Source organism: Bos taurus, chromosome 6, assembly GCF_002263795.3.
Source record: "Bos taurus isolate L1 Dominette 01449 registration number 42190680 breed Hereford chromosome 6, ARS-UCD2.0, whole genome shotgun sequence".
In the NCBI taxonomy this organism is placed as follows: Eukaryota; Metazoa; Chordata; class Mammalia; order Artiodactyla; family Bovidae; genus Bos; species Bos taurus.
Genome location: NC_037333.1, coordinates 67,255,693 through 67,282,061, shown reverse-complemented (window position 1 = coordinate 67,282,061; position 26,369 = coordinate 67,255,693). Strand labels below are relative to the sequence as shown.

Here is a 26,369-nt window from a genome sequence, read left to right as displayed (position 1 = left end):
AATTATATGATTTTTAATCACTTTTTATCTTGTTTGGCATTGTTCTTTATAAAATAAATCTGCTTTATAAAACACAGTAGTCCATCTTGGAAAGTTTGAAAATCAAACTTTATTTCATGTCAGATGACTCGGGATTTAAGATAATCTAAGTTATATGAGAAGAATTTTTATGTTAATTAGACTTAGATTTTTAATATATAATTTACTATATGTTGATTTATAGTATTCATATTTTGGAAATATAATTAACAAAGTGAAAGTATTATTTGTAGTGTACATAAAACTAACTGAACTCTTATTTTGATATCTGAGACCTTGTATTTAAGTGCTAGAAAAGAAAGTATTTCAGAAAGCTTGGTTGTTACATTAGAAACATATATTTGTGTAACTATATATGTTACTTTATTTACATTAGTAGCAAATTAATAAAAAAAAACTACTTGGGGAGTATATTTAAAATTTGGAATCATGGATTTGACAGTAGAGGAAGAGACTGATTTTTAGACTCTGACAACTGAATAGTTGATATTCCATTCTGAATTATATCAAATCTTCATATATATAGATGTGCAAAATTATAGCCATTACCTTCTGTAGGGGATCTTTCTGACCCAAAGTCTGAACCCAGGTCTCCTACATTGCAGGGAGATTTTTATCGTCTGAGCCACCAGGGAAGCCCTATTTTTTTTCCCCCTGGTGTTTGTCTTTTTAAAAAACAACTCCAGTAGTAACCTTTTTGCATTGTTTCTAATCATAGGGAGCAGATGTCTATTATTCTGTAGTCTGAGAAAATATAAGATAGAATGGCTCAGCTACTTCATATTTAAAAAGTCCCTTTTGTCCATTGTTACATATAAAATAATTGTTTAACAATAGCAAATCCCTCAAGCCAAATTAAATAAATGCTAATTTATAGGACTAAATGCATTATAATTAACAGATGCATAAAGAGTTTCTCCTAATAAAGATGATTATTAGCTACTTTTCAAATTTTACAACTAAATCTCACTACATGACTTGTCATTTGAGAACTTCACTTTTTATAATAGCTCATATGAGGAAAAGGTTTGTTGATCAAATTGTGATTGAAATGGATGCTTTTCTCATTTTAAATAATAATGTTCTTGTTCTAAACTAAAAATTAAGGGTAAACACTTGACATGTACTGAGCATTTAAGATGTGCTAGGCAGTGTTCCAAATGCTTTCCATATAATATAATAACTTCCTTAATCTGTGAGGTAGGTACGGGGTACTTTATACCCTAATCTCCATTTTAGAGATGAGGAAACTGTTTCACCAAACAAACATGTAACAGTCTCCAAGGATGAGGTTCGGCTAGTTATTCCTAATTTCAGAGTCTATACTTTTAACCCACCATTCCATATTTCTTTTTTTAAGTATAATCACTCAATAATATTTTGCATTGTTTCATAAGTGCAAATATCTATAACAACATTTGGTGTTCTAAATTTTAACTGTTTATGAGCTGCAATGAATTATGGCAAAGATGAATAATCCTTTCATCATTATGTCAGTATTGTTGTGGGACCCATTTACCATCAGGTAAGTTGAATTATATATACAGAAAGTACATAATTCTAGTATTTTACTCGTTTGTTTTGAGAATACAAGGAATGACTCAGTTTCCTTATTTATGGTTGCTTTTGAGCTCTCTCTACTTACTATATACTAAACATATACTTACATATTGAAACCTGTTTTGTATTAAATAAAAAAGGGAATGGAAAGGGCTTTTAATTGTTGACAGAATATAATTGATCTTAAATTTATTACAAGTACTCTAATAAATAAGCTTATTTTTATTCTCTTTTGTTTCTAAACAGAATAAAGATCCTAAAATGTCTCGAGTTGCACTGGAATCTTTGTATAGATTGTTGTGGGTCTATGTAATTAGAATAAAATGTGAAAGCAACACTGTAACTCAAAGGTGAGTGCCTTTGTTTTACAGCGTATTTCAAATAACGTCTGGGTTAAAAAAAATAAATAACCACACTAATGAATTTTAGTTAACATAAATACCTTGAGGAAGAATATGAATTACCTTGACAGGATGGGAAGGACTTTTGCTAATGTTTTGTTACTTTCATTCTCTCCTCATGACTAAATCTTTTTTCCTTCTAGTCGTCTTATGAGCATAGTGTCAGCACTTTTCCCGAAAGGTTCACGAAGTGTGGTTCCTCGTGACACACCTCTCAATATATTTGTAAAGATTATTCAGTTCATTGCTCAGGTGAGTGACTGACTCATAATACGTATATACGTGGAAGTTGTAAGAGTGACTCAGACTCCTAGAATTTGTTACACATCTAAAAGCATGGTAGTAAAACATTTATTAATACTGAATAGTGAAAAAAGTATGCTTTAAAAAGTAAAAAATAAATGAGGCTAATGATTGATTTTTGTGTGTGTGCAAAATATGTTTAAATCATTGATCTACACACTTGGAGAAGGAAAGGAAATTCCCACAAGTGGAAGCACTCAATTTAGGAAGAGTCGAGAAAATCTCATAATCCTACTTTTAGTCTATAAACTAATGCCCGAGTATCTTGAAAGATAGTGAAACACTGTTTTCATAATTACATTAATCTAGGTTCTCAGGTACAGACACTAGAATCCACTGTAGATAGTTGAACCCAATGGGGTCTTTTTATTTTTATTTTTTTGACCACCATGTGGCATGTGGGATCCTTGTTTCCTGACCAGGGATTGAGCCTGTGCCTTATGTAATGGAAGGGCAGTCTTAACCACTGGACCACCAGGGAAGTCCCCAAAGGGGTCTTTTAAGGAATATAGATTGTTCACAGAATTGCTAATGGGACAGAAGAAACCATAACACTGGACTCCCAAGGAAGCTGCTGCCTCTGAAACAGTCATAAAAGCTGCCAAATTAGGAAGTATGCCCCCTGGTGCTTCAGAATCATGCTGCTACCATGATCCTACCAGTAAAATAGATTCCTTTTTCACTGTCCTCCTCCTCCTCTACCCCAGTTCCCTGGGTTTCAATCATATTCTGAAGCCTGTTGTTCAAAGGCATCCTGGGAAATGTCGTGTTAGCTTTGGAGCTGCTGCAGTAAAGGCAGGTTTATTTGAAGAGGAGTAAATGGAGACTGAGTAAGCACATCTACATTGTCTTTTGGGACATCAGCCCTGGAGAAGCATAGGTAGGGTTACCTTCTCAATTTAGGAAAAACACTGGGATTCCAGGATATTCATTGAGTTCTCTTTGAACTAAAACTGTTGACAATGAAGATGACCCATAATGTAATTATTCTTGACAGTGAAGAAGTAAAAAATATTTTTAAAAATAATACATTTCTATTTACAGAAGCACCGAATTAATGATAATTAGATAAGTATAAATGTGTCAGCGATATGAATGAAAGCAGATTGTGCTTTAGATTTGTGGTTCAGAGAACTTTTGCCGTTTCATCACATCTCTTGTAGGGTTGTACCCATTCCCTTGGATTAATCACCTCACATCAGCATTCCTCCAGAACTATACAGCTCCTCTCAAACATCAGTTACTCTTAGTTGACTTTATCTTTTTCCTTGGAGATTACCTTCCTGGAGCCCAGTTTTTTCTGTCCCAGTTTGAATTTCTTTCTCTCCAGGCCTGCCACATAGCTCTTATCATGAGGCTTCCTTTCATCATTATTTTAGATATTCCGCCACTTAGATCTTCAGTATGATTTTGGTAAATGAGTGTTTAAAACTTCTATCCTACTGGTTTGGGTATTAAACTAATCATTTGATAATTAAATCACATATATATATAATCATATACTTTCAACATTCAGTTCAGTCGCTCAGCCGTGTCTGACTCTTTGCGACCCCATCCGCAGCACGCCAGGCCTCCCTATCCATCACCAACTGCTAGAGTCCACCCAAACCCATGTCCATTGAGTCAGTGGTGCCATCCAACCATCTCATCCTCTGTCGTCCCCTTCGCCTCCTGCCCTCAATCTTTCCCAGCATCAGGATCTTCTCAAATGAGTTAGCTCTTCACATCAGGTGGCCAAAGTATTGGAGTTTCAGCTTCAACATCAGTCCTTCCAATGAACACCCAGGACTGATCTCCTTTAGGATGGACCGGTTGGATCTCCTTGCAGTCCAAGGGACTCGCAAGAGTCTTCTCCGACACCACAGTTCAAAAGCATCAATTCTTCAGCCCTCAGCTTTCTTCACAGTCCAACTCTCACATCTATACATGACTACTGGAAAAATGATAACCTTGACTAACAGACCTTTGTTGACAAAGTAATATCTCTGCTTTTTAATGTGTTGTCTAGGTTGGTCATAACTTTCCTTCCAAGGAGTGAGCGTCTTTTAATTTCATGCCTGCAATCACCATCTGCAGTGATTTTGGAGCCCAAAAAAGTCAGCCACTGTTTCCACTGTTTCCCCATCTATTTGCCATGAATTGATGGAACCGGATGCCATGATCTTAGTTTTCTGAATATTGAGCTTTAAGCCAACTTTTTCACTCTCCTCTTTCACTTTCATCAAGAGGCTCTTTAGTTCTTCTTCACATTCTGCCATAAGGGTGGTGTCATCTGCATATCTGAGGTTATTGATATTTCTCCCATTAACATTAATTCATATGTATTCTCCTTTTGTCCAACTAGATTCAGGAACTTCTGGTCACAGACAAGTATTCTTGACATTGTTTGTACAATTCTTAACATGATCCATGGTTTGGGAAGATTCCCCAGAGAAGGGAACTGCTACCCACTCCAGTATCCTGACCAGGAGAATTCCATGGACAGAGGAGCCTAGCAGGCTACAGTCCGTGGGGTTGCAAAGAGTCGGACATGACTGAGCGACTTTCACTTCACTAGCATGATAACCTAACATATATAGGCAGAGCCCTGTTTTATTGTAGTTTGCTTTATTTTTCCTTGTAGATATTTTTTTTTAATCAAATTGAAGGTCTGTGGCAACCCTGTGTTGTCAGATGTGTTGTCAGACGATGGTTAGCAATTTTTAAGCAATTACGTACTTTTTAGTTAAGGTTGTGCATTGTTTTCTTAGGTATAATGCTATAGTACAGTTGATAGACTACAATATAGTATAAACATAATTTTTATATGCACTGCTAAGCCAGAAAATTTATGTGACTTGCTTTATTGCAGTCTAGACCAAACACACAATATCTCCAAAGCATCCCTATAGCAGTAAAAACTTATAAGATTTTATTGATTGTTTTTCTTTTTTCTAGGAACGTTTGGATTTTGCAATGAAAGAAATAATATTTGATCTTCTCAGTGTTGGAAAATCTACTAAAACTTTCACCATTAATCCAGAGGTAAAAAAATTATAGTCATTTACTATCCTATATAATCAAAAAAATTTTGTTTTAGAGCACAGTTTCTGGAATCAGAACTCTTGGGCTTAAATTCCTAGTTAAAGACAAATTAAATGTTCTTTCCTACTTCTTTGGTCCTGTTATTCCCTAGTAAACTCCTATTTATACTTTAGATATTAAATTTTCAGATCGTTTAAAGATATTTTGTGAACTAATTGCTTATTGGACTCTAATGACACTGGAGAATGTATAAAATTACTGTGCTGGTTCTTCTCATAATCAGATCTTAAGGTATATATTTAGTAGCTTAACAAGTGAGCTAGAAAGTTATTGAAGCTTTTTATTTGTAGGATTTTTAAGATAGGTTAATAATTATTTCCAGATTTTTAAAGTGAGCAGAAATGACTGTTTTTTATAGATGACATGCTTAACAAAATGTCTTCTATGACTATGTGAAATGACCTTTTGATATTTAGACTAATGTCACCAGCATTATGTTATATATAAAGATAGGAGTAAAGCTGAAAACCTTGATCTTGGACAAAAATATATATATAAAGGAAAGTTTTATTTTCTTCCTGTATTCCAGTGAACTGTCTTACACACCCACTGGGATGCATATGCCCATTTAGAGACCACTGGTGTAGGTCGTGAATAGTGACAGCTTGGGCTGAGATGGTATGGTGGATAGAGAGATAATTTACTGAGAAAAGAAACACTGAGAAGATACTGAGTTTGTGGGGAAAGTGCCTTTGGTTTGAACATGGTGAATCTGAGGCATCTTTTTGACATCCAAGTAGAAGTATCAGATTGGTCTAAGGGTTCAAGTTCAGAGAAATAAGGCTTAAAATTAGGGGTGGTACGAGTGGTAGTTGAAGACATGTAAATACATGAAACTACTTTGGGAGAGAACACATAATGGTAAGAAAAGGCAACCGGGGAACTTGCCTTGAAGCAGCATAACTTTTAATACCCAGGTAAAGGAGGGTAAATCTGAAATGCGGGTAGATAAGACACAGCCCACAGTGCTACAGATGTAGTCAAGGAAGGGAGTGTTTAAGGAAGAAGAATGCTTTGACAGTGTTCCATGCTGCTGACAAGTCAGATAGAATGAAGGAAAAATGCCCACTGTTTTGAGCAGTATGCTCACTGATGAGTGAGAGGGAAGTATTAACGGGGAGGGATCGTTCCATTATGCTAGTTGAGTATAGTGAACAGGAATCGGATCTCTTCAGTTAAAAGGGAAATGTTGAAGGTGCAAGAAAGAGAAGGAATGATTTGATAGTGTAATTTCCTGGTAATGCAAGAGCAGGTAGGATTCTGTATAATAACTAGGAATATCAGCACCCCTTGATTGTGACAAAAGCAAAGGACATTAAGAAAAGGTGCAGATATAAATAGGTCAGTGTACTTTGTAGTGAGAAATTGAGGAAGATTGGTGGTTTTTTACTATGACGTGGGAGACAAATCATCTACTCAGAGAAGGGAAGGTACAGTATCAGGGTAGTAGACTTGAGGAAGGAATGGGAGAGTTTTGAAGAAAGCTAGAAAACAGGACGGAGAAGGCAATGGCACCCCACTCCAGTACTCCTGCCTGGAAAATCCCATGGATGGAGGAGCCTGGTAGGCTGCAGTCCATGGCGTTGCTGAGGGTCAGACACGACTGAGCGACTTCATTTTCACTTTTCACTTTCATGCATTGGAGAAGGAATTGGCAACCCACTCCAGTGTTCTTGCCTGGAGAATCCCAGGGACGGGGGAGCCTGGTGGGCTGCCGTCTATGGGGTCACACAGAGTCGGACACGACTGAAGTGACTTAGCAGCAGAAAACAGGAGAGCCAGTTGACCTCAGAAGTGAAAGAGTGGCACTTGGGAATTTGATGTTAAATTCCAGTGCCTGGGCTGGTTTAAAAAATGTTGAACAGAGAGGTTCATTTTTCTTCTATCCTTCTTCCTCCCATCCCTCACTGTTATTTGATGAGATGTTTTTAGCGTTAAAAAAGAGGAATTTTCTGACATTTTTATTTTGGAACTTTTTTCTCTGAAGAGAATGAACATAGGCCTCAGAGTCTTCCTTGTCATAGCGGACAGTTTGCAGCAAAAAGATGGTGAACCGCCAATGCCAACGACAGGAGTTATCCTTCCCTCAGGAAACACCTTGCGTGTAAAGAAAATTTTTCTCAATAAAACCTTGACAGATGAAGAAGCAAAAGTCATAGGTTAGTGTTAACTGGAATAAATAAATAATATAGTTTAATGTTCTTTTGTGAAAGTTTATGATCAAATCTAAAATGAATATATTTGCCTACATACATGTATTTGCCTATGAATGTATGTGCCAGGTTATTCCAGGATACAGAGTGATACAAAATGAATACATTTCCTATAATATCTGTAAGTTTTCATGTTAAAAGACTTTGGATTAAATATCTTTTTTTTTTTTTCCCACCCCTCCCCCACCTAAATATCTTCTTATATGATACTATTCATTGCATCTTATCCTTCTTCAAATTCAGTTGTGTACAAATTTTTACACATTTCCTCCAGTATACTGAATCTGATCATCAGGGAGAAGAGTATGTCAAAGTCAGAATTTCTTTTGTAACATCAATAAGCTAATGCCAATTAAAAGTCAATAACCTTTTATATTTTACAGAGAATAACTCATTATTCTATGTCTAATGTCTGACATTTTATAACTGAGTTTTTTTTCTCCTCCAGGAATGTCAGTTTATTATCCTCAAGTGAGAAAAGCATTAGATAGCATTCTAAGACATTTGGACAAAGAAGTTGGGAGGCCCATGTGTATGACTAGTGTGCAGATGTCCAATAAGGAGCCTGAAGATATGATTACGTGCGTAGTCAGTAATTTCTCTTCATTGCCATTTCAGTTTTCATAAGTATAGAGGGTTGATTCTGCTTGTTCCCTTACTTTTTCTTCTGGAGTTCTCCCCTATTGCCATCTGCTGCAGTTTTTGATACAGCAGTTCTTTCCGCAGGCTCAGTTTTACTCTTTTATGTGCTGTCAAACCAGTAGAGACAGCAAAAGTCACCCTTGATCCATACAGTTTATTGTCAGTGACGAGGCCTTATGGATAAATCCTGGTTACCCCAGATGTGTGTGGACATGGCTGGTTTCAGTCATTTCAGTTCAGTTGCTCAGTCATGTCCGACTCTTTGCGACCTCATGAACTGCAGCATGCCAGGCCTCTCTGTCCATCACCAACTCCTAGAGTCCACCGAAACCTGTGTCCATCGAGTCGATGATGCCGTCCACCATCTCATCCTCTGTCATCCCCTTCTTCTCCTGCCCTCAATCTTTCCCAGCATCAGGGTCTTTTTCAATGAGTTAGCTCTTCACATCAGGTGGCCAAAGTACTGGAGTTTCAGCTTCAACATCAGTCCTTCCAATGAACACCCAGGACTGATCTCCTGTGGGATGGACGGGTTGGATCTCCTTGCAGTCCAGGGGACTCTCAAAAGTCTTCTCCAACACCACAGTTCAAAAGCATCAATTCTTCACACTCAGCTTTCTTCATAGTCCAACTCTCACATCCATACATGACCACTGGAAAAACCATAGCCTTGACTAGATGGACCTTTGTTGGCAAAGTAATGTCTCTGCTTTTGAATATGCTGTCTAGGTTGGTCATAACTTTCATTCCAAAGAGTAAACGTCTTTTAATTTCATGGTTGCAGTCACCATCTGCAGTGATTTTAGAACCCAGAAAAATAAAGTCTGACACTGTTTCTACTGTTTCCCCATCTATTTGCCATGAAGTGTTGGGACTGGGTGCCATGATCTTAGTTTTCTGAATGTTGAGCTTTAAGCCAGCTTTTTCACTCTCCTCTTTCACTTTCATCAAGAGGCTCTTTAGTTCTTCTTCACTTTCTGCCATAAGGGTGGTGTCATCTGCATATCTGAGGTTATTGATATTTCTCCCGGCAATCTTGATTCCAGCTTGTGCTTCCTCCAGCCCAGCGTTTCTCATGATGTACTCTTCATAGAAGTTAAATAAGCAGGGTGACAATATACAGCCTTGACGTACTTCTTTTCCTATTTTGAACCAGTGTATTGTTCCATGTCCAGTTCTAACTGTTGCTTCCTGACCTGCATACAGGTTTCTCAAGAGGTAGGTCAGGTGGTCTGGTATTCCCATCTCTTTCAGAATTTTCCACAGTTTATTGTGATCTACATAGTCAAAGGCTTTGGCATGGTCAATAAAGCAGAAATAGATGTTTTTCTGGAACTCTCTTGCTTTTTTTATGACCCAGCGGAGGTTGGCAATTTGATCTCTGGTTCCTCTGCCTTTTCTAAAACCAGCTTGAACATCTGGAAGTTCATGGTTCACGTATTGCTGATGCCTGGCTTGCAGAATTTTGAGCATTACATTACTAGAGTGTGAGATGAGTGCAATTGTGCAATAGTTTGAGCATTCTTTGGCATTGCCTTTCTTTGAGATTGGAATGAAAACTGACCTTTTCCAGTCCTGTGGCCACTGCTGAGTTTTCCAAATTTGCTGGCATATTGAGTGCAGCACTTTCACAGTGTCATTTTTCAGGATTTGGAATAGCTCAACTGGAATTCCATCACCTCCACTAGTTTTGTTCGTAGTGATGCTTTCTAAGGCCCACTTGACTTCACATTCCAGGATGTCTGGCTCTAGGTGAGTGATCACACCATCGTGATTATCTTGGACATGAAGATCTTTTTTGGACAGTTCTTCTGTGTATTCTTGCCACCTCTTCTTAATATCTTCTGCTTCTGTTAGGTCCATACCATTTCTGTCCTTTATCGAGCCCATCTTTGCATGAAATGTTCCCTTGGTACCTCTAATTTTCTTGAAGAGCTCTCTAGTGTTTCCCATTCTGTTGTTTTCCTCTATTTCTTTGCATTGATCGCTGAGGAAGGCTTTCTTATCTCTCCTTGCTATTCTTTGGAACTCTGCATTCAAATGGGTATATCTTTCCTTTTCTCCTTTGCTTTTTGCTTCTCTTCTTTTCACAGCTATTTGTAAGGCCTCCCCAGGCAGCCATTTTGCTTTTTTGCATTTCTTTTTCTTGGGGATGGTCTTGATTCTTGTCTCCTGTACAATGTCACAAACCTCCATCCATAGTTCATCAGGCACTCTATCAGATCTAATCCCTTAAATCTATTTCTCACTTCCATTGTATAATCATAAGGGATTTCATTTAGGTCATACCTCAATGGTCTAGTGGTTTTCTCCACTTTCTTCCATTTCAGTCTAAATTTGGTTCATGATGAGCCACAGTCAGCTCCCGGTCTTGTTTTTGCTGACTGTATAGAGCTTCTCTATCTTTGGCTGCAAAGAATATAATCAATCTGATTTCAGTGTCGACCGTCTGGTGCTGTCCATGTGTAAAGTCTCCTCTTGTGTTGTTGGAAGAGGGTGTTTGCTATGACCAGTGCTTTCTCTTGGCAGAACTCTATTAGCCTTTGCCCTGCTTCATTCTGTACTCCAAGGCCAAATTTGCCTGTCACTCCAGGTCTTTCCTGACTTCCTACTTTTGCATTCCAGTCGCCTGTAATGAAAAGGACATCTTTTTTGGGTGTTAATTCTAAAAGGTCTTGTAGGTCTTCATAGAACTGTTCAACTTCAGCTTCTTCGGCGTTACTGGTCAGGGCATAGTCAAATAAATGCTCTTATTTTCAGAGCTTTGTTCAACAACAACAAAAAACCCTGAAAACCTCCTGGGAACTGAGGGTACAGAGGGAAATAATGTATGAGTAGTTTTTTATGTGAGAAACTGTACCTCACCTCACCCTCCACGCCACTCCCAGGACTGCTTGTCAACACAGAGTTTCCCTTTATTGTTAGGGACTTCCTTCTCAGACAGATATATTTTATGGCAACAACTTCTTTTACTTGCTAGAAAGTATCCATGTATTTTTTACAAGAGGACTTTTTTATGGTGTTAATATCTGCTTTGTAGGTCTTAGACCACCAAATTGGATACTGAATCTCTCAATGAATGCATGGTTACTATATACTAGTGTATGCTAACATCTCTGTGCCTGCTAAGTCACTTCAGTTGTGTCTGACTCATTGCGACCCCATAGACTGTAGCCCACCAGGCTCCTCTGTCCATGGGATTTGCCATTTCCTTCTCCAGGGGATCTTTCTGACTGAGGCACTGGACCCTCATCTCTTTTGTCTCCTGCATTAGCATTGGCAGGCAGGATCTTTCCCACTAGCGCCACCTGGCAAGCCCCAGGAGAGTTTCTCTAATGTGAAGGGTTTTTTTTTCCCCTTGCATTACTTCCTCTGGAAAATCGGCATCCTTTCAGTCACACTTGCCTCATTTATGCCCATGAACGTGCCCTCACTGAGTTCCTCTGACTGCATATGTTGGGTCTTCAGGGACAGCAGTGTCAGCTTGCCCTCGTCAGCTGTTTCTTCTGTAACTCCATTAATGTTTGATTTGAATTTCACTTCCAGTGTTCACTTCCTTTTTCCTTTGCTGTACTTTAATTTTTGTTGGCCAACTTACTCTTTTCATTATCCATTTTTGTCCAGTATCACCTGAGTTTACCACTGGAGACAGGGAATCAACACAGCTACACACTTTTGCCATGTGAACCGAATAACAGATGTATAGTGACCAATCATGACAGACTTAGAAAAAATTGATGTGGTGAAATCATTGGTTATGATTCACATCTGTTATTTACATCCTGATTTGTAGGCTGAAGAGCTAGTAGGGAAGCTTGGCTATACAATTACTTTCAGTTAATATCAGGTAACAGAAATTGAATCCCACTGTTGGGGACTGGTATTATTTGACTAAATTATGGTAACTAAAATCATGCATATTGGGACAAAGCTAAGAGAAGACTGACTATATATAAAATCACTAAAAATAAGTAGTAGATTCATTGCCACTGTAATGAATACTGACCCCAAAACTCTTAAAACATCCCAACTCTTTTCTATATAAGAATGTTTTATTGGGCCAGCTGAAGGACAATTTGTGTCAAATACATTAACAGCTTTCCCTTGAAATATAGACCGCAATAAAAGCCAGTATATAAAAGGGTAGATATTTAAAATAAATAAATAAAATCATTGAATAACTAGGGAAAATACAGGTGAATTAAATTGCATCAAGCATCTGGAAGAACCAGGATTTCCAAATTTCACACATTTTATTACATAAACAATATGCTTATTTTTGTGTGTGTTTGTATATTCGGAAGTAAAATAAAAAGGCAAGAACAAAGAATGCCACCAGTGGTATATGAGAATGTCTGTTTTCTAAAACTCCTGTTAGTATATGATGTTGAAAATAAAGACATTTTTTTGTTAATTTTATAGGCCCCCCAAATAACTAATATTAGGTTATTTAATGTCAATATTATTTATTTTAATAATTATAGAGATTTAAATCAGAGATTTAACTTATTTGAAACAATTAATAATATAAATGTGTGTGTGTGTGTGCTCAGCCATATCTGACTCTTTTGAAACTCCATGGACTATATAGCCTACCAAGCTCCTCTGTCCATGGAATTTTCCAGGCAAGAATACTGGAATGCGTTGCCATTTCCTACTACAGGCTGTCTTCCTGACCTAGGGATCAAATCCATGTCTGTTGCGTTTCCTGTATTGGCAGGCAGATTCTTTACCACTGCGCTACCAATAAATAATTTGCTTAATATTTACTATTTGAATATTTGTTATGCTTGTTTTCTTTTTAAAAAAGTTTTTTATTGCAGTTTAGTTGATTTATTACAGTGTTGTGTTAGTTTCAGGAGTATAGAAGGGGTGAATCAATTATACATATGCATATATCCACTCTTTTTTAGATTCTTTTCACATGTAGGCTATTACAGAGTATTGGGTAGAGTTCCCTGTGCTATACAGGGAAGGTTCTTATTAGTTATCGATTACTAGTTATCTGTTATTAGTTATTAATTACCAATTACTGAAAACCTTTTTTTCTTGCTAGCTGTGTTTTTTTCCTTAATTATATATTATTTTTTTGCATTTATAAACTGATAATTATTTAGTGGAAATGTATATACTCTTTTTATTATGTTAAATACATTAAACTTTTAGAGGTGGGCTCATATTTTCTGTAATAATTTTTCTAAGTTTGCTTTCATTGTTTGATGTATGTAAGATTCATTTTATTAAGTCCTCTTGTAATCTGTTTTTTAGCGGGGAAAGAAAACCCAAAATTGATTTGTTTAGAACTTGCATTGCTGCTATTCCAAGGCTGATTCCTGATGGTATGAGCAGAACTGACCTTATTGAACTGTTAGCAAGGTAAATGAGAATTCCTGTTTGTGAGTTTAACTTTTATGTCATTCAGTCTTTTTAAATTTCTAAAGCATCCCATTATTATTATCACTAAAAAAAGTAGTGATAAAGACATTTTTAATCTGTGGATAACTCTCTAAACTCCCATTTTGTCTTTTGTTAACACATTCTCCTTACTCATCTTTTAACTTTTAAAATTCTTCTGGGTTCCCCTATAAATCCTATTTTTAAATTCCTTGCCTTTCCATCTAGTATTTATTATTTCTTGGGATTTATAGAACATATTCTGTTAACATATGGACATTATCTGTGTGATGACACTCACTAGGCAATTAATTATTGTGTTAACTCCTATAGTCCTTTCTTTAGCACCTAAGGTGGTGACCAGGTCTCATTTTCACTTTTTGTCTCTTATTGCAGAGCCCATAGAGTTCAAGTTTTTATCTCTTTCCTCACTATGCTCTATAAAAAGGGTAATTAATATGACATCCAAACTTAAATACCAGTTCCTGGAAGTAATTCTAAGTTGAGGTGATGGCCTTTTGAAAAACTGCTTTGCTGATACAGTTGGGGATTCTCTTTAAATAAGGGGTCAGCAGACTTTTTTCTTAAAAGACAAGATAGTGACTGTTTTAAGATTTGTGAGTCACGTGGTCTCTGTCACAGCTGTTCATCTCTGCCATTGTAGTGAAGAAGCAGCCACCTGTTAAGGAGCCTGGCTGGATTTGGCCCTTGAGCCATAGTTTGCTGGCCCTGCCCTAATAGGAAACCAACCACGAAGACTATCAATGGAGCAGTGATATCTTACCATATTCGAAGATGTTTACTGCTTGCTGAACTCTTATTACTAAGCCTTAAGTTAAACTCACAATGAATAAACAGTTAATAGACTGCTCTAGCAGCCTTTCCCACCTCCCTGGTCACGGAGGTCACATTTCAAACACCCATACACTACCCATCCTCAGCTCTTAAGGGTTGCAGTAGGAGACTGAATGGTATTGGACGAGGAGGAGAAGAAAGAGGTGACTTTGAAACTTGGCATCATGAGATAAAGTCATTCCTTCCCACTGTATCTCTTAACTCTTGCTATAAATTAGATAATTTATAATATTTATAATATTTTATAATTTATAATATTTATAAAATTTATAATATTAAATATTTATAATATTATTCCTTGAGAACACAATAAACAACTGTCATTCACTTCTGCTCTTGCTCCTCCCACCTCAATTTAGTTCACCATTTTATGGGTGGCAGTCCATATTCCCGACCAAAGTGAAGTTGTATCCGCAAGGGGCAGGGGTGGAGGAGCCGAGTAAAGGAGCAAACATCTAGCCAATGGTTGACACTTTGCTCTGCTATTGACTTTGCTTCTTTCCCCTGTGATACTTAATTTATTCTGGCAGAAAGAAAGATCCCAGTGCCTGCTTATTTTGTCCCTAGCTCCTATCATTTGGAATTGTGATGTCTAAATCTTATTTACTTAGAATAAAGCAAGCAAACAAACAAAGCAAAGATACACTGTAAGTCTGCAGACCTGTCTGCTGTCTCCAGGGAAGGTTCAATAGTTCTTCTGCCATAAATGAGTCAGGCCCCTTTCTCTGCATGGATATATCCCAAGTCACTCAGAGAGGTGTACGTTCATGGATTTAAGGAATGTTGAACAACCTTTATAGCCAGCAGCATGGAGTTGGTCACTCTCCCTTCCCACATCTCTCCTTTGGTGCCACTATCAGAGACACAACACTGGACTGAGACCCTTGATCTGACCCTGTGTGGTATTTCCAATGTGCTGCTGTAACTGCTGCTGCTTCGTGGCTCACTTCCGGGTCTTTGTATTAAACAACTGTAATACATTTTCTCCACAGTCTCATTGTCAGTTGAAGGTTAGCTTAGTGAAGACCAGAACTGAGTTCAGCAGGGCGAAGACTGATATCACACAGCGTTCTTCCTCTATCATTGAGGATAACTCCATCTTTTCAGCTGCCCAAGCATGTAACTGTGGCATATTTTTAAATATCACCTACTTATCTTTATTCATTCAGGCTGTTTCTAACTGTGATACATGTGTCTTGATGGTCAATCATGTAAATAATTCTCTGTAGCCCCAAACAGAAACTCTTACTCATATAGCATTAAATATTAGTAGTTTCATTGCTGCAGCCATCTTTTATGATTTTCTTGTTTATCATTCTCTTTTTTAAGTCCTATCAAAATCCTTTAACTAATATTACATTCCTGTCCTCATATATCTTATTGATGTCTTTAAAAGGTAACTATATATAGCCTCTCCTATAATTTACTTAACATAAATTCTCTTGAAGACTTCATATGTTACTCTTTTTTTTTTTTCATCTTCTTTCTAGGCGTACCCCATTTATGAAGTTACAGCTTAATTCCCATTTTCATTTTCAAGAATTATTTCTGTTAAATTCATTCCGTCCTGACTTGTATTTTTTCCTTCACAATCAGCCGTCTTATGTTTAACTGTAAGCTCAGCAGCGTGAAAGGAGCAACAGAGATAAACTGTGTCCTTTCCAGTGATAGCATAGGACTAAATCAGTGTGAGCTAGTACTAAGGTATTATATAATTCAGCATAAATTTGATTGATTATAGAATAATATATGGCATTTTAAGGATTAAAGAATTTTTTAAATGTAATTCTGGTTCTGTGTTTTCTAAAGGACAACATTTGTGTTATGATCGAACTTACTATTCTGAATTATCAAACTTACTATTCTGATGCCAACTGATATTAATAGATTGACATGTGAATTTAAATAAATGAATACAGATTAGCATAAGGACAAGTACCGCACAAAAAGTGAACATTGGTTCCTATTTTCTTACTTCTTAAGAACCAATTGAGAGGATGTATTTTTTAAATTCTTAGTTTTAAGTTTTAGATGATAAAGCCCTTTGGAAGGTTTTTGAGGTTTGCTAATGGAATTTTGTTCTTGGTAGGCTCACAATTCATATGGATGAAGAACTTCGTGCTCTGGCTTTCAATACTCTGCAGGCACTAATGCTTGATTTTCCAGATTGGCGTGAGGATGTCCTTTCAGGATTTGTTTATTTTATTGTTCGTGAAGTGACTGATGTCCATCCCACACTTCTTGATAATGCTGTAAAGATGTTGGTACAATTAATAAATCAGTGGAAACAAGCAACCCAAATGCATAACAAAAACCAGGACTCACAGGTACCAGACTCTTTCATGGTGTTCCTCTGTGTATGATCAGTGGCAAATGACTGGTAATGATGTTAAAACATATTGACTTCCTCAAAAATTAGAAGTTTCACTAGTTTTACTTTCTTTCAAAATGTTTGTAACCCCTTAAACAGAACTTTGTTATAGTTTATGTATTAAATATAGAAATTAAATTCTTCCTTTGGTAATAATTAGTTTTCAGTGAACATACAAAGTGAAGGCAATTCTAACTCACATAATAGGCTGTTTCCAATATGTTGAATGCTGGTATAATAAAAAATGTTGATAGCCTTTCAGTTATTTGGTTATCAAAGGCATCAGTGGTCCCCATTTCACATACACAGTATGTGTGCTTCTTAACTGAAAAAGGTGCTCAAATTATTGGTTTGTGAAAATGTAGAAGCCATAGAACCTTGGATATTAGAGCTGGATCATCTAAGCCAACCCAGCTTCTCAGTGTTTAGGGAGCCTGCACATCACCATCTCCTAGGTGATGCCACGCTGCTGGTCCAAACTTTGAGTACAAAGGATGCCATTCAATCCTTCATTTTCCATATAGAAATGTTGGGCCAATAGTGATTAAGTATCAACTCTAAAGCTTTTTATAAAGTAGCCAGAGAATGATAGAACTTAGGTACGTTGTATATTCATGTGTTTTAGACTGCCAGTTAAATGCTTTTTTCACTATGTGATGTGACATTTTTATAAATTAAATGTTATTTAAATTTCTTGAGCTGAGGCAGACCTGTAGCAGTCATTTTATGATTTGCCTTTACTCTTTACTAATTGTTTTACTGGAATACATACTTTTTTTTTTAACTTGCATTTTATTTTTCAAGCATGGTGTGGTTAATGGAGCCTCTCATCCCCCTCCTCTGGAAAGGAGCCCATATTCCAGTGTATTCCATGTGGTCGAAGGGTTTGCACTCGTCACTCTCTGTAGCAGTCGACCTGCCACTAGGAGATTAGCTGTCAGTGTCCTTAGAGAAATACGGGCTTTATTTGCACTTTTGGAAATACCTAAGGTAAATTTTAGATATTTCATTCAGCTATCTAATGAAAATACTTAAAAAACTATCCTTTTTGTCCATTTTTGTTCCATTTCTGTTTTTACCATGCAGGTATAATTTACTTTTTAACAAGATCTTTTTGAGAGGGTCTAAGCTCACCAACCTGCCTTCTATTCCATTTGTAACAGATAGGGCTAAAGTAAATTTGTAATGTTTATCTAGGTTTGGCTGCTGTTCTTAAACATTCCTAAACTTTAATAGACATGTGATGTCTTTTTTATAGGGTGATGATGAATTAGCCATAGATGTGATGGACAGGCTGAGCCCATCCATTCTTGAGAGCTTCATTCATCTCACTGGGGCCGATCAGGTAACTGTAATGATTTCATGTTATTCAGCAATGTTTTGAAACTTAAGATGTACATACATACATACCTGAGTTTCTTTTACAAATATCATGCATTAGAAAGTATTTGTGAAAATGGTAAAGTGCTTTGAAAATAAAAAATAATTTTTAAAAAGTGGCACTACTTTATGCTATGCTTAGTACTCTTCCCCACAAAAATATAAATATTTTATCTTTGTAAAATTCCAATCTTTCCAATCTAAGAAGTTTCTATTAAATCTGAAGTTGCAATCGACTAGTATTTGCTATTGATTATGGCATATAGTATTCTTGACCTGTATAATGCTGGTTAAAGGGCTATCGAAATTTTTTCTGTTGAAATTCAAAGCAAAAAAATTGCATTCTGCATCTTGCAATAAGTGTATTTGTTTGCTTTGCCATATAAATTCAAGTGCATGAAGTAAATATGTAATATCTTATGCCCGAGTCATATGTAATTTGGGGCTTCCCTGGTGGCTCAGTGGTAAAGAATCTGCCTGTCAATGTAGGAGATGTGGGTTTGATCCCTGGGTTTGGAAGTTCCCCTAGAGAAGGAAATAGCAACCCACTCCCATGTTCTTGCCTGGAAAATTCCATGGAAAGAGAAGCCTGGTGGGCTGCAGTCCATGGGGTTGCAAGAGAGTCATACACAACTTAGCAGCTAAACAACAGTAACATATGTAATTTCACTCATTAAAATGAAGAAAAATACTTCTTCAACACATACATTACTAAGAAAGCTTATGCTATCTTTCTTAGTTTGGTTTGGGGGAGAAAGGTCATATACCAAGTTTTCAAAACTGATATGAGAATAACTATCAAACTTTACTAATTGAAATTATTTTCTTCCTGTTTTGCAATACCTGCACAAGAGGTTTCTGTACTTTCTACATAACTCTTGACTCTTACAACTCAAAGTTACATGTAACCAAGAGAGATAATAAAAAAATTTTAGAAGCCTAAGGTATGGTTATGAATCTGTTCAATTTAAAGAATTCTGTTTTAGATTATTAACCATGAATTGGCCAACAAGAAGAGAAGCGAGTGACTCTCTTCTAGTGCCTAAAGCAGTGCCTGACTGAGAGCAGGTCCTCTGTAAATATCTGTTGAATGATCAAGTGAATCAAGCCTCTGTTCGGTTTTTAAGGCTCCATTTTTTGTTGTCTATTGAATCATAAATAATTTGCTCTGAAGTCTTTATCTCTTCATTTTAAGAGCTTTGACTATTATTGAATAAATATTTGAGAATGTGTAGCTCTGGAGAGGAGCCCATTTTCCAGTCTGTTCCACTTATGCATACATAGTACACAATGGCTTCCCTGATGGCTCAGATGGTAAAGAATCTGCCTGCAGTGTGGAAGACCCAGGTTCGATCCCTGGGTCAGGAAGATCCCCTGGAGAAGGAAATGGCAACCCACTCCAATATTCTTGCCTGGAAAACTCCAGGGACAAAGTAGCCTGGCAGGCTACAGTCCGTGGAGTCGCACAAAGTTGGACATGACTGTGCAACTGACATTTTCACTTGTCTTGCAGTGCACATCAGCATGAAAGTTAATGGTTCATTTTTGAGTTCTCTAGCATCTTGAGTATCCTGTGAATTGCGTATTCATTTAAGAATTACATACGTGGTGATTCTTAACCTTTTAGGTTTATAGATCTTTTTGAGACTAATAAAAATTACAGAATCTCTTCTAGAAAACTGCATGTGCACAAAAACCTTATATGCAATTTCAGGAATTCTCTACCTCCTTAAAGGTATCTCGGACTTCATATTATCCCTGTTTAAGAATCTCTGTTCTAGAAACTACCAGTAGACCACTTTCATAATTTAAAGCAATATATGTGGTAAAACTTACAAAAGTTGTTGAAATGTGCAATAATGAATTTTTTTCTCTGCTTAGACTACTTTGCTGTACTGCCCAAGCTCAATAGATTTACAGACATTAGCAGAGTGGAACTCCTCTCCCATTAGCCACCAGTTTGATGTGATCAGTCCATCACACATATGGATATTTGCACATGTGACCCAAGGCCAAGACCCATGGATTATAAGTCTCTCCAGTTTTTTAAAGCAAGAAAACCTTCCAAAACACTGCCCTACAGCTGTGAGCTATGCTTGGATGTTTGCCTACACAAGGCTGCAGTTGTTATCCCCACAAGTTGATATAAAGTAAGTGATTTTCCTAGTGTAAATTTTACAATATACAGGCTGTCAGCCTTCATAACACATGCACTTGAAAAATTCTACAAATTGGAAATCCCATAAACGACATTTCATAATGTACTAGTGTGTTAAGGAGGACAATGAAAGTTATAAAGGATATAGTCATATAATCCTTTCATTCTTTTTGTATAATTTGGTCTTACAAATTATAATTGTTCATTTACTTATCACACTGATGGGTACATACTTTGTGTTCAATGAATGAATGAATGAGGAGAGAGTCTGAAGATAAATATGGATGTGGGTATAGATAAGTTTGTAGATACAGGGTGCGAAGTGAAGGGAAATGAGTTCAGTGAGTTTCTGAGCATAATAGTAAAGAGTTAAGGGTAATTGACAATGTGACAGAGAGCTGACCATTGCTTTATAAACTGCAGATTATAAAGCCTTAAATTGCAAAGAAAATTTGTTTGAAAAAGCATATATACACTTTTTGGTTTTGTTTTTACTGTTTATATATATGTATACATACATGTTAATTATATATTGATACAGATTCTCAGGTATTGTTTATTGGATGCCTTTTTTTTTTAATGAAGATTGACACTTGCCACCTTGTATAACATTTATGAATGTATTTAGTCTCCTTTATTTTACCATATTTTAAATGGTAAAATACCCCTCCTACCACCTAAAATACGCCCTCCTACCACCATTCCCTGTATCCACTTTCTGCTCTATTTTTCTTCATCAGACTTAGCACCATTCGACACTTTTATTTCTGTGTTGTATATCTCCCCCAGCACGTATGATGGTGGTGATTTTTTTAAGCAGGTTTTTGTTTTTGTTATTTTACTGCCGTCACAGTGCTTTGAAACTTTTATAAGATACTGAGAAACTATCAATGAATCAATGGCATGGTATGTATTGTTTATCTTAATAGATTATAAGCCTACTGAAGGTGAGGACTAAAACTTAGTATTTTTCCTGTTTTGTTTTGCTCTCAGTCGTTAATCCCAACAGAATTTTCCATTTTGGGGAAGATTTATGGAATTGTTCCAAAATATTTTAGTGGTCTAATCTCTTTCAAGACAGAAATTTGATAGAAGCTTTAAAAATGTAGATATTCTTTGACTCTGCAATTCCAGTTTCAGGAATTTACCCGAGAAAATAATTAAACATGTATTATAATGAAGCATATATTCAAGTGTTTAATATTGTGTATAATAGGGAACAATTACTGTTAGCTTAAATATCCAACAGTGAAAGTGTGGCTCTAAAATAAAAATAATCTCTATGATATAACATATGGTCATCAAAAATGAGGTCATGGAAGTGTATTTATTTACATGAAGGATGTTTCAACATATATGTTAAGTATAAAGAGCAAGTATAAAACAAATGAAATAATATTATTCAGTTTTTATAAGCTAAAAGAGATATATTATACCTTTATACATGTGTCTGAATTGAAGATGTGTAGAAGAATATATGGAGAAGGCAATGGCACCCCACTCCAGTACTCTTGCCTGGAAAATCCCATGGTCAGAGGAGCCTGGTGGGCTGCAGTCCATGGGGTTGCAAAGTATCAGACATGACCAAGCGACTTCACTTTCACTTTTAACTTTCATGCATTGGAGAAGGAAATGGCAACCCACTCCAGTGTTCTTGCCTGGAGAATCCCAGGGACGGGGGAGCCTGGTGGACTGCCGTCTATGGGGTCGCGCAGAGTCGGACACGACTGAAGTGACTTAGCAGCAGCAGCAGCAGCAGAAGAATCAGATCAGATCAGATCAGATCAGTCGCTCAGTCGTGTCTGACTCTTTGCGACCCCATGAATCACAGCACGCCAGGCCTCCCTGTCCATCACCAGCTCCCGGAGTTCACTCAGACTCACATCCATCGAGTCAGTGATGCCATCCAGCCATCTGATCCTCTGTCGTCCCCTTCTCCTCTTGCCCCCAATCCCTCCCAGCATCAGAGTCTTTTCCTTTTTTTTTTTTTTTTAATTTTATTTTATTTTTAAACTTTACATAATTGTATTAGTTTTGCCAAATATCAAAATGAATCCGCCACAGGTATACATATGTTCCCCATCCTGAACCCTCCTCCCTCCTCCCTCCCCATACCATCCCTCTGGGTCGTCCCAGTGCACTAGCCCCAAGCATCCAGTATCGTGCATCGAACCTGGACTGGCAGCTCGTTTCTTACATGATATTTTACATGGTTCAATGCCATTCTCCCAAATCTTCCCACCCTCTCCCTCTCCCACAGAGTCCATAAGACTGTTCTATACATCAGTGTCTCTTTTGCTGTCTCGTACACCGGGTTATTGTTACCTTTTCCAATGAGTCAACTCTTCGCATGAGGTGGCCAAAGTACTGGAGTTGCAGCTTTAGCATCATTCCTTCCAAAGAAATCCCAGGGCCGATCTCCTTCAGAATGGACTGGTTGGATCTCCTTGCAGTCGAAGGGACTCTCAAGAGTCTTCTCCAACACCACAGTTCAAAATCATCAATTCTTCGGCGCTCAGCCTTCTTCACAGTCCAACTCTTGCACCAATACATGACCACAGGAAAAACCATAGCCTTGACTAGACGGACCTTTGTTGGCAAAGTAATGTCTCTGCTTTTGAATATGCTATCTAGGTTGGTCATAACTTTCCTTCCAAGGAGTAAACGTCTTTTAATTTCATAGCTGCAGTCACCATCTGTAGTGATTTTGGAGCCCAGAAAAATAAAGTCTGACACTGTGGACACTGTTTCCACTGTTTCCCCATCTATTTCCCATGAAGTGATGGGACCGGATGCCATGATCTTCATTTTCTGAATGTTGAGCTTTAAGCCAACTTTTTCACTCTCCACTTTCACATAAGGGTGGTGTCATCTGCATATCTGAGGTTATTGATATTTCTCCCGGTAATCTTGATTCCAGCTTGTGTTTCTTCCAGTCCAGCGTTTCTCATGATGTACTATGCATATAAGTTAAATAAACAGGGTGACAATACACAGCCTTGATGAACTCCTTTTCCTATTTGGAACCAGTCTGTTGTTCCATGTTCAGTTCTAACTGTTGCTTCCTGACCTGCATACAAATTTCTCAAGAGGCAGATCAGGTGGTCTGGTATTCCCATATCTTTCAGAATTTTCCACAGTTTATTTTGATCCACACAGTCAAAGGCTTTGGCATGGTCAATAAAGCAGAAATAGATGCCTTTCTCGAACTCTCTTGCTTTTTCCATGATCCAGCAGATGTTGGCAATTTGATCTCTGGTTCCTCTGCCTTTTCTAAAACCAGCTTGAACATCAGGAAGTTCACGGTTCACATAGTGCTGAAGCCTGGCTTGGAGAATTTTGAGCATTACTTTACTAGCATGTGAGATGAGTGCAATTGTGCGGTCGTTTGAGCATTCTTTGACATTGCCTTTCTTTGGGATTGGAATGAAAACTGACCTTTTCCAGTCCTGTGGCCACTGCTGAGTTTTCCAAATTTGCTGGCATATTGAGTGCAGCACTTTCACAGCATCATCTTTCAGGATTTGGAATAGCTCAACTGGAATTCCATCACCTCCACTAGCTTTGTTCATAGTGATGCTTTCTAAGGCCCACTTAACTTCACATTCCAGGATATCTGGCTCTAGGTCAGTGATCACACCATCGTGATTATCTGGGTCATGAAGATCTTTTTTGTACAGTTCTTCTGTGTATTCTTGCCATCTCTTCTTAATATCTTCTGCTTCTGTTAGGTCCATACCATTTCTGTCCTTTATCAAGCCCATCTTTGCATGAAATGTTCCTTTGGTATCTCTGATTTTCTTGAAGAGATCCCTAGTCTTTCCCATTCTGTTGTTTTTTTCTGTCCTTTATCAAGCCCATCTTTGCATGAAATGTTCCTTTGGTATCTCTGATTTTCTTGAAGAGATCCCTAGTCTTTCCCATTCTGTTGTTTTCCTCTATTTCTTTGCATTGATCGCTGAAGAAGGCTTTCTTATCTCTTCTGGGTATTCTTTGGAACTCTGCATTCAGATGTTTATACCTTTCCTTTTCTCCTTTGCTTTTCGCTTCTCTTCTTTTCACAGCTATTTGTAAGGCCTCCCCAGACAGCCATTTTGCTTTTTTGCATTTCTTTTCCATGGTGATGGTCTTGATCCCTGTCTCCTGTACAATGTCACAAACCTCCATCCATAGTTCATCAGGCACTCTATCTATCAGATCTAGTCCCTTAAATCTATTTCTCACTTCCACTGTATAATCATAAGGGATTTGATTTAGGTCATACCTGAATGGTCTAGTGGTTTTCCCTACTTTCTTCAATTTAAGTCTGAATTTGGCAATAAGGAGTTCATGGTCTGAGCCACAGTCAGCTCCTGGTCTTGTTTTTGCTGACTAAATAGAGCTTCTCCATCTTTGGCTGCAAAGAATATAATCAATCTGATTTCAGTGTTGACCATCTGGTGATGTCCACGTATAGAGTCTTCTCTTGTGTTGTTGGAAGAGGGTGTTTGCTATGACCAGTGCATTTTCTTGGCAAAACTCTATTAGTCTTTGCCCTGCTTCATTCCGTATTCCAAGGCCAAATTTGCCTGTTACTCCAGGTGTTTCTTGACTTCCTACTTTTGCATTCCAGTCCCCTATAATGAAAAGGACATCAGCTTATTTTGGTGTGGGATTAATGGTGATTTTCATTTTGTTTTCACTTTTTTTCCTCTGCATTGAGTATATATAATAAGTTATCAAATGTGACCTGATAAAATATTAACTGTACCCACAGAAATAATAGATTATGTTAAAATGATCCTATAATGTTTTAACTTTCAATCTTGTATTTTACTCATTATATCTTATTCCACAGGGATTCAGTAGTAGTAATAAATACTTTATGCTAATCATCTCCCCTAAATTGGTAGAAATTTAGCTTTAGTTGGACTTCCCTGGTAACTTAGATGGTAAAGAATCTGCCTGCAACGCAGGAGACCCGAGTTCGATCCCTGGGCCGGGAAGATCCCCTGGAGAAGGGAATGGCCACCCACTCCAGATTCTTGCCCGGAGAACTCCATGGACAGAGGAGCTTTTGTTTAAAAGAAACTTTTAAAAACACATGTTATTTACATCTACCTGTTTTTCTTCTTTTTCTCAGTAGCCCCATCAATGCTAAGAAAGTAAATACTACCACAAGCAGTGACTCATACATTGGCCTGTGGAGAAACTACCTGCTTCTTTGCTGCAGTGCAGCGACCTCCGCAGCATCCTCAACATCTGCGGGTTCTGTGAGGTGTTCTCCGCCTGAGACGCTGGCGTCCACCCCTGATAGTGGCTACAGCATTGATTCTAAAGTAAGTTGTTTAGTTCTGTCATTGAACCCAAATGACAGCATAAAAGGAATGTTTTAAAATTTCTTTTTAAGGACAATAAAGTAACTCTATTGAAAAGTGCACTAGTTACATGGACTAATACTGAAAATGGTTCAAGAAATCCCTATTACTATTGCGTGGGCCCAAAAGTTCCTTCAGGTTTTCCATAGGAGCGTATGAAACCCAAACAAACTTTTTGGCCAATCCAGTATTTTAATGGATGCTTAGTTGGAACCAATAATATATAACGTTTTCTTTTAGAATTTCCCTAAATTATGTAGTGGGACAAAAACTTGATAAGAACAGTGATATGGTCTCCATGATATGAAATAAAATATTATCAGATGGTTGAAGGAAATTGACAAAACTTAATACTGGGTGTTTAACTTTAACACTGATGATTCTTTTAGAAGTAGTTTTTTTGTTTTTACTTATTTTTACAGGTCAAAAGAAATAAGCTAAGGGAGGGAGTCAGCCTGTATTACACGATAGTGAGTGTCTGTAAGAAATTCAGAGGCCTGCAAATCCCACTTCTGTTAACAAATTTGTAGTCAGCAAATTCACAGTGACCCTTTAAGATTATGTGCGTTAGAGGTGAATTCTGAAGCACCGTTCATTCTAAAATGTCGTTAT

At 37.4% G+C, this 26,369-nt stretch overlaps 1 protein-coding gene across 11 annotated transcripts in view; it reads left to right on the top strand.

The window, feature by feature from the left end:
• Nucleotides 1-26,369, top strand: part of FRYL (FRY like transcription coactivator) — a 269,078-nt gene that overhangs the window by 166,408 nt on the left and 76,301 nt on the right. For all 11 annotated transcript variants that reach the window (NM_001206589.2, XM_024993143.2, XM_024993144.2 and 8 more), the window contains 11 exons: nucleotides 1,846-1,949; nucleotides 2,144-2,252; nucleotides 5,241-5,327; nucleotides 7,375-7,546; nucleotides 8,049-8,181; nucleotides 13,511-13,618; nucleotides 16,581-16,818; nucleotides 17,667-17,852; nucleotides 18,121-18,207; nucleotides 20,124-20,392; nucleotides 25,523-25,718. In NM_001206589.2, the coding sequence (NP_001193518.2) occupies nucleotides 1,846-1,949; nucleotides 2,144-2,252; nucleotides 5,241-5,327; nucleotides 7,375-7,546; nucleotides 8,049-8,181; nucleotides 13,511-13,618; nucleotides 16,581-16,818; nucleotides 17,667-17,852; nucleotides 18,121-18,207; nucleotides 20,124-20,392; nucleotides 25,523-25,718 (1,689 nt within the window). The remainder of the gene's footprint in view (nucleotides 1-1,845; nucleotides 1,950-2,143; nucleotides 2,253-5,240; nucleotides 5,328-7,374; nucleotides 7,547-8,048; nucleotides 8,182-13,510; nucleotides 13,619-16,580; nucleotides 16,819-17,666; nucleotides 17,853-18,120; nucleotides 18,208-20,123; nucleotides 20,393-25,522; nucleotides 25,719-26,369) is intronic.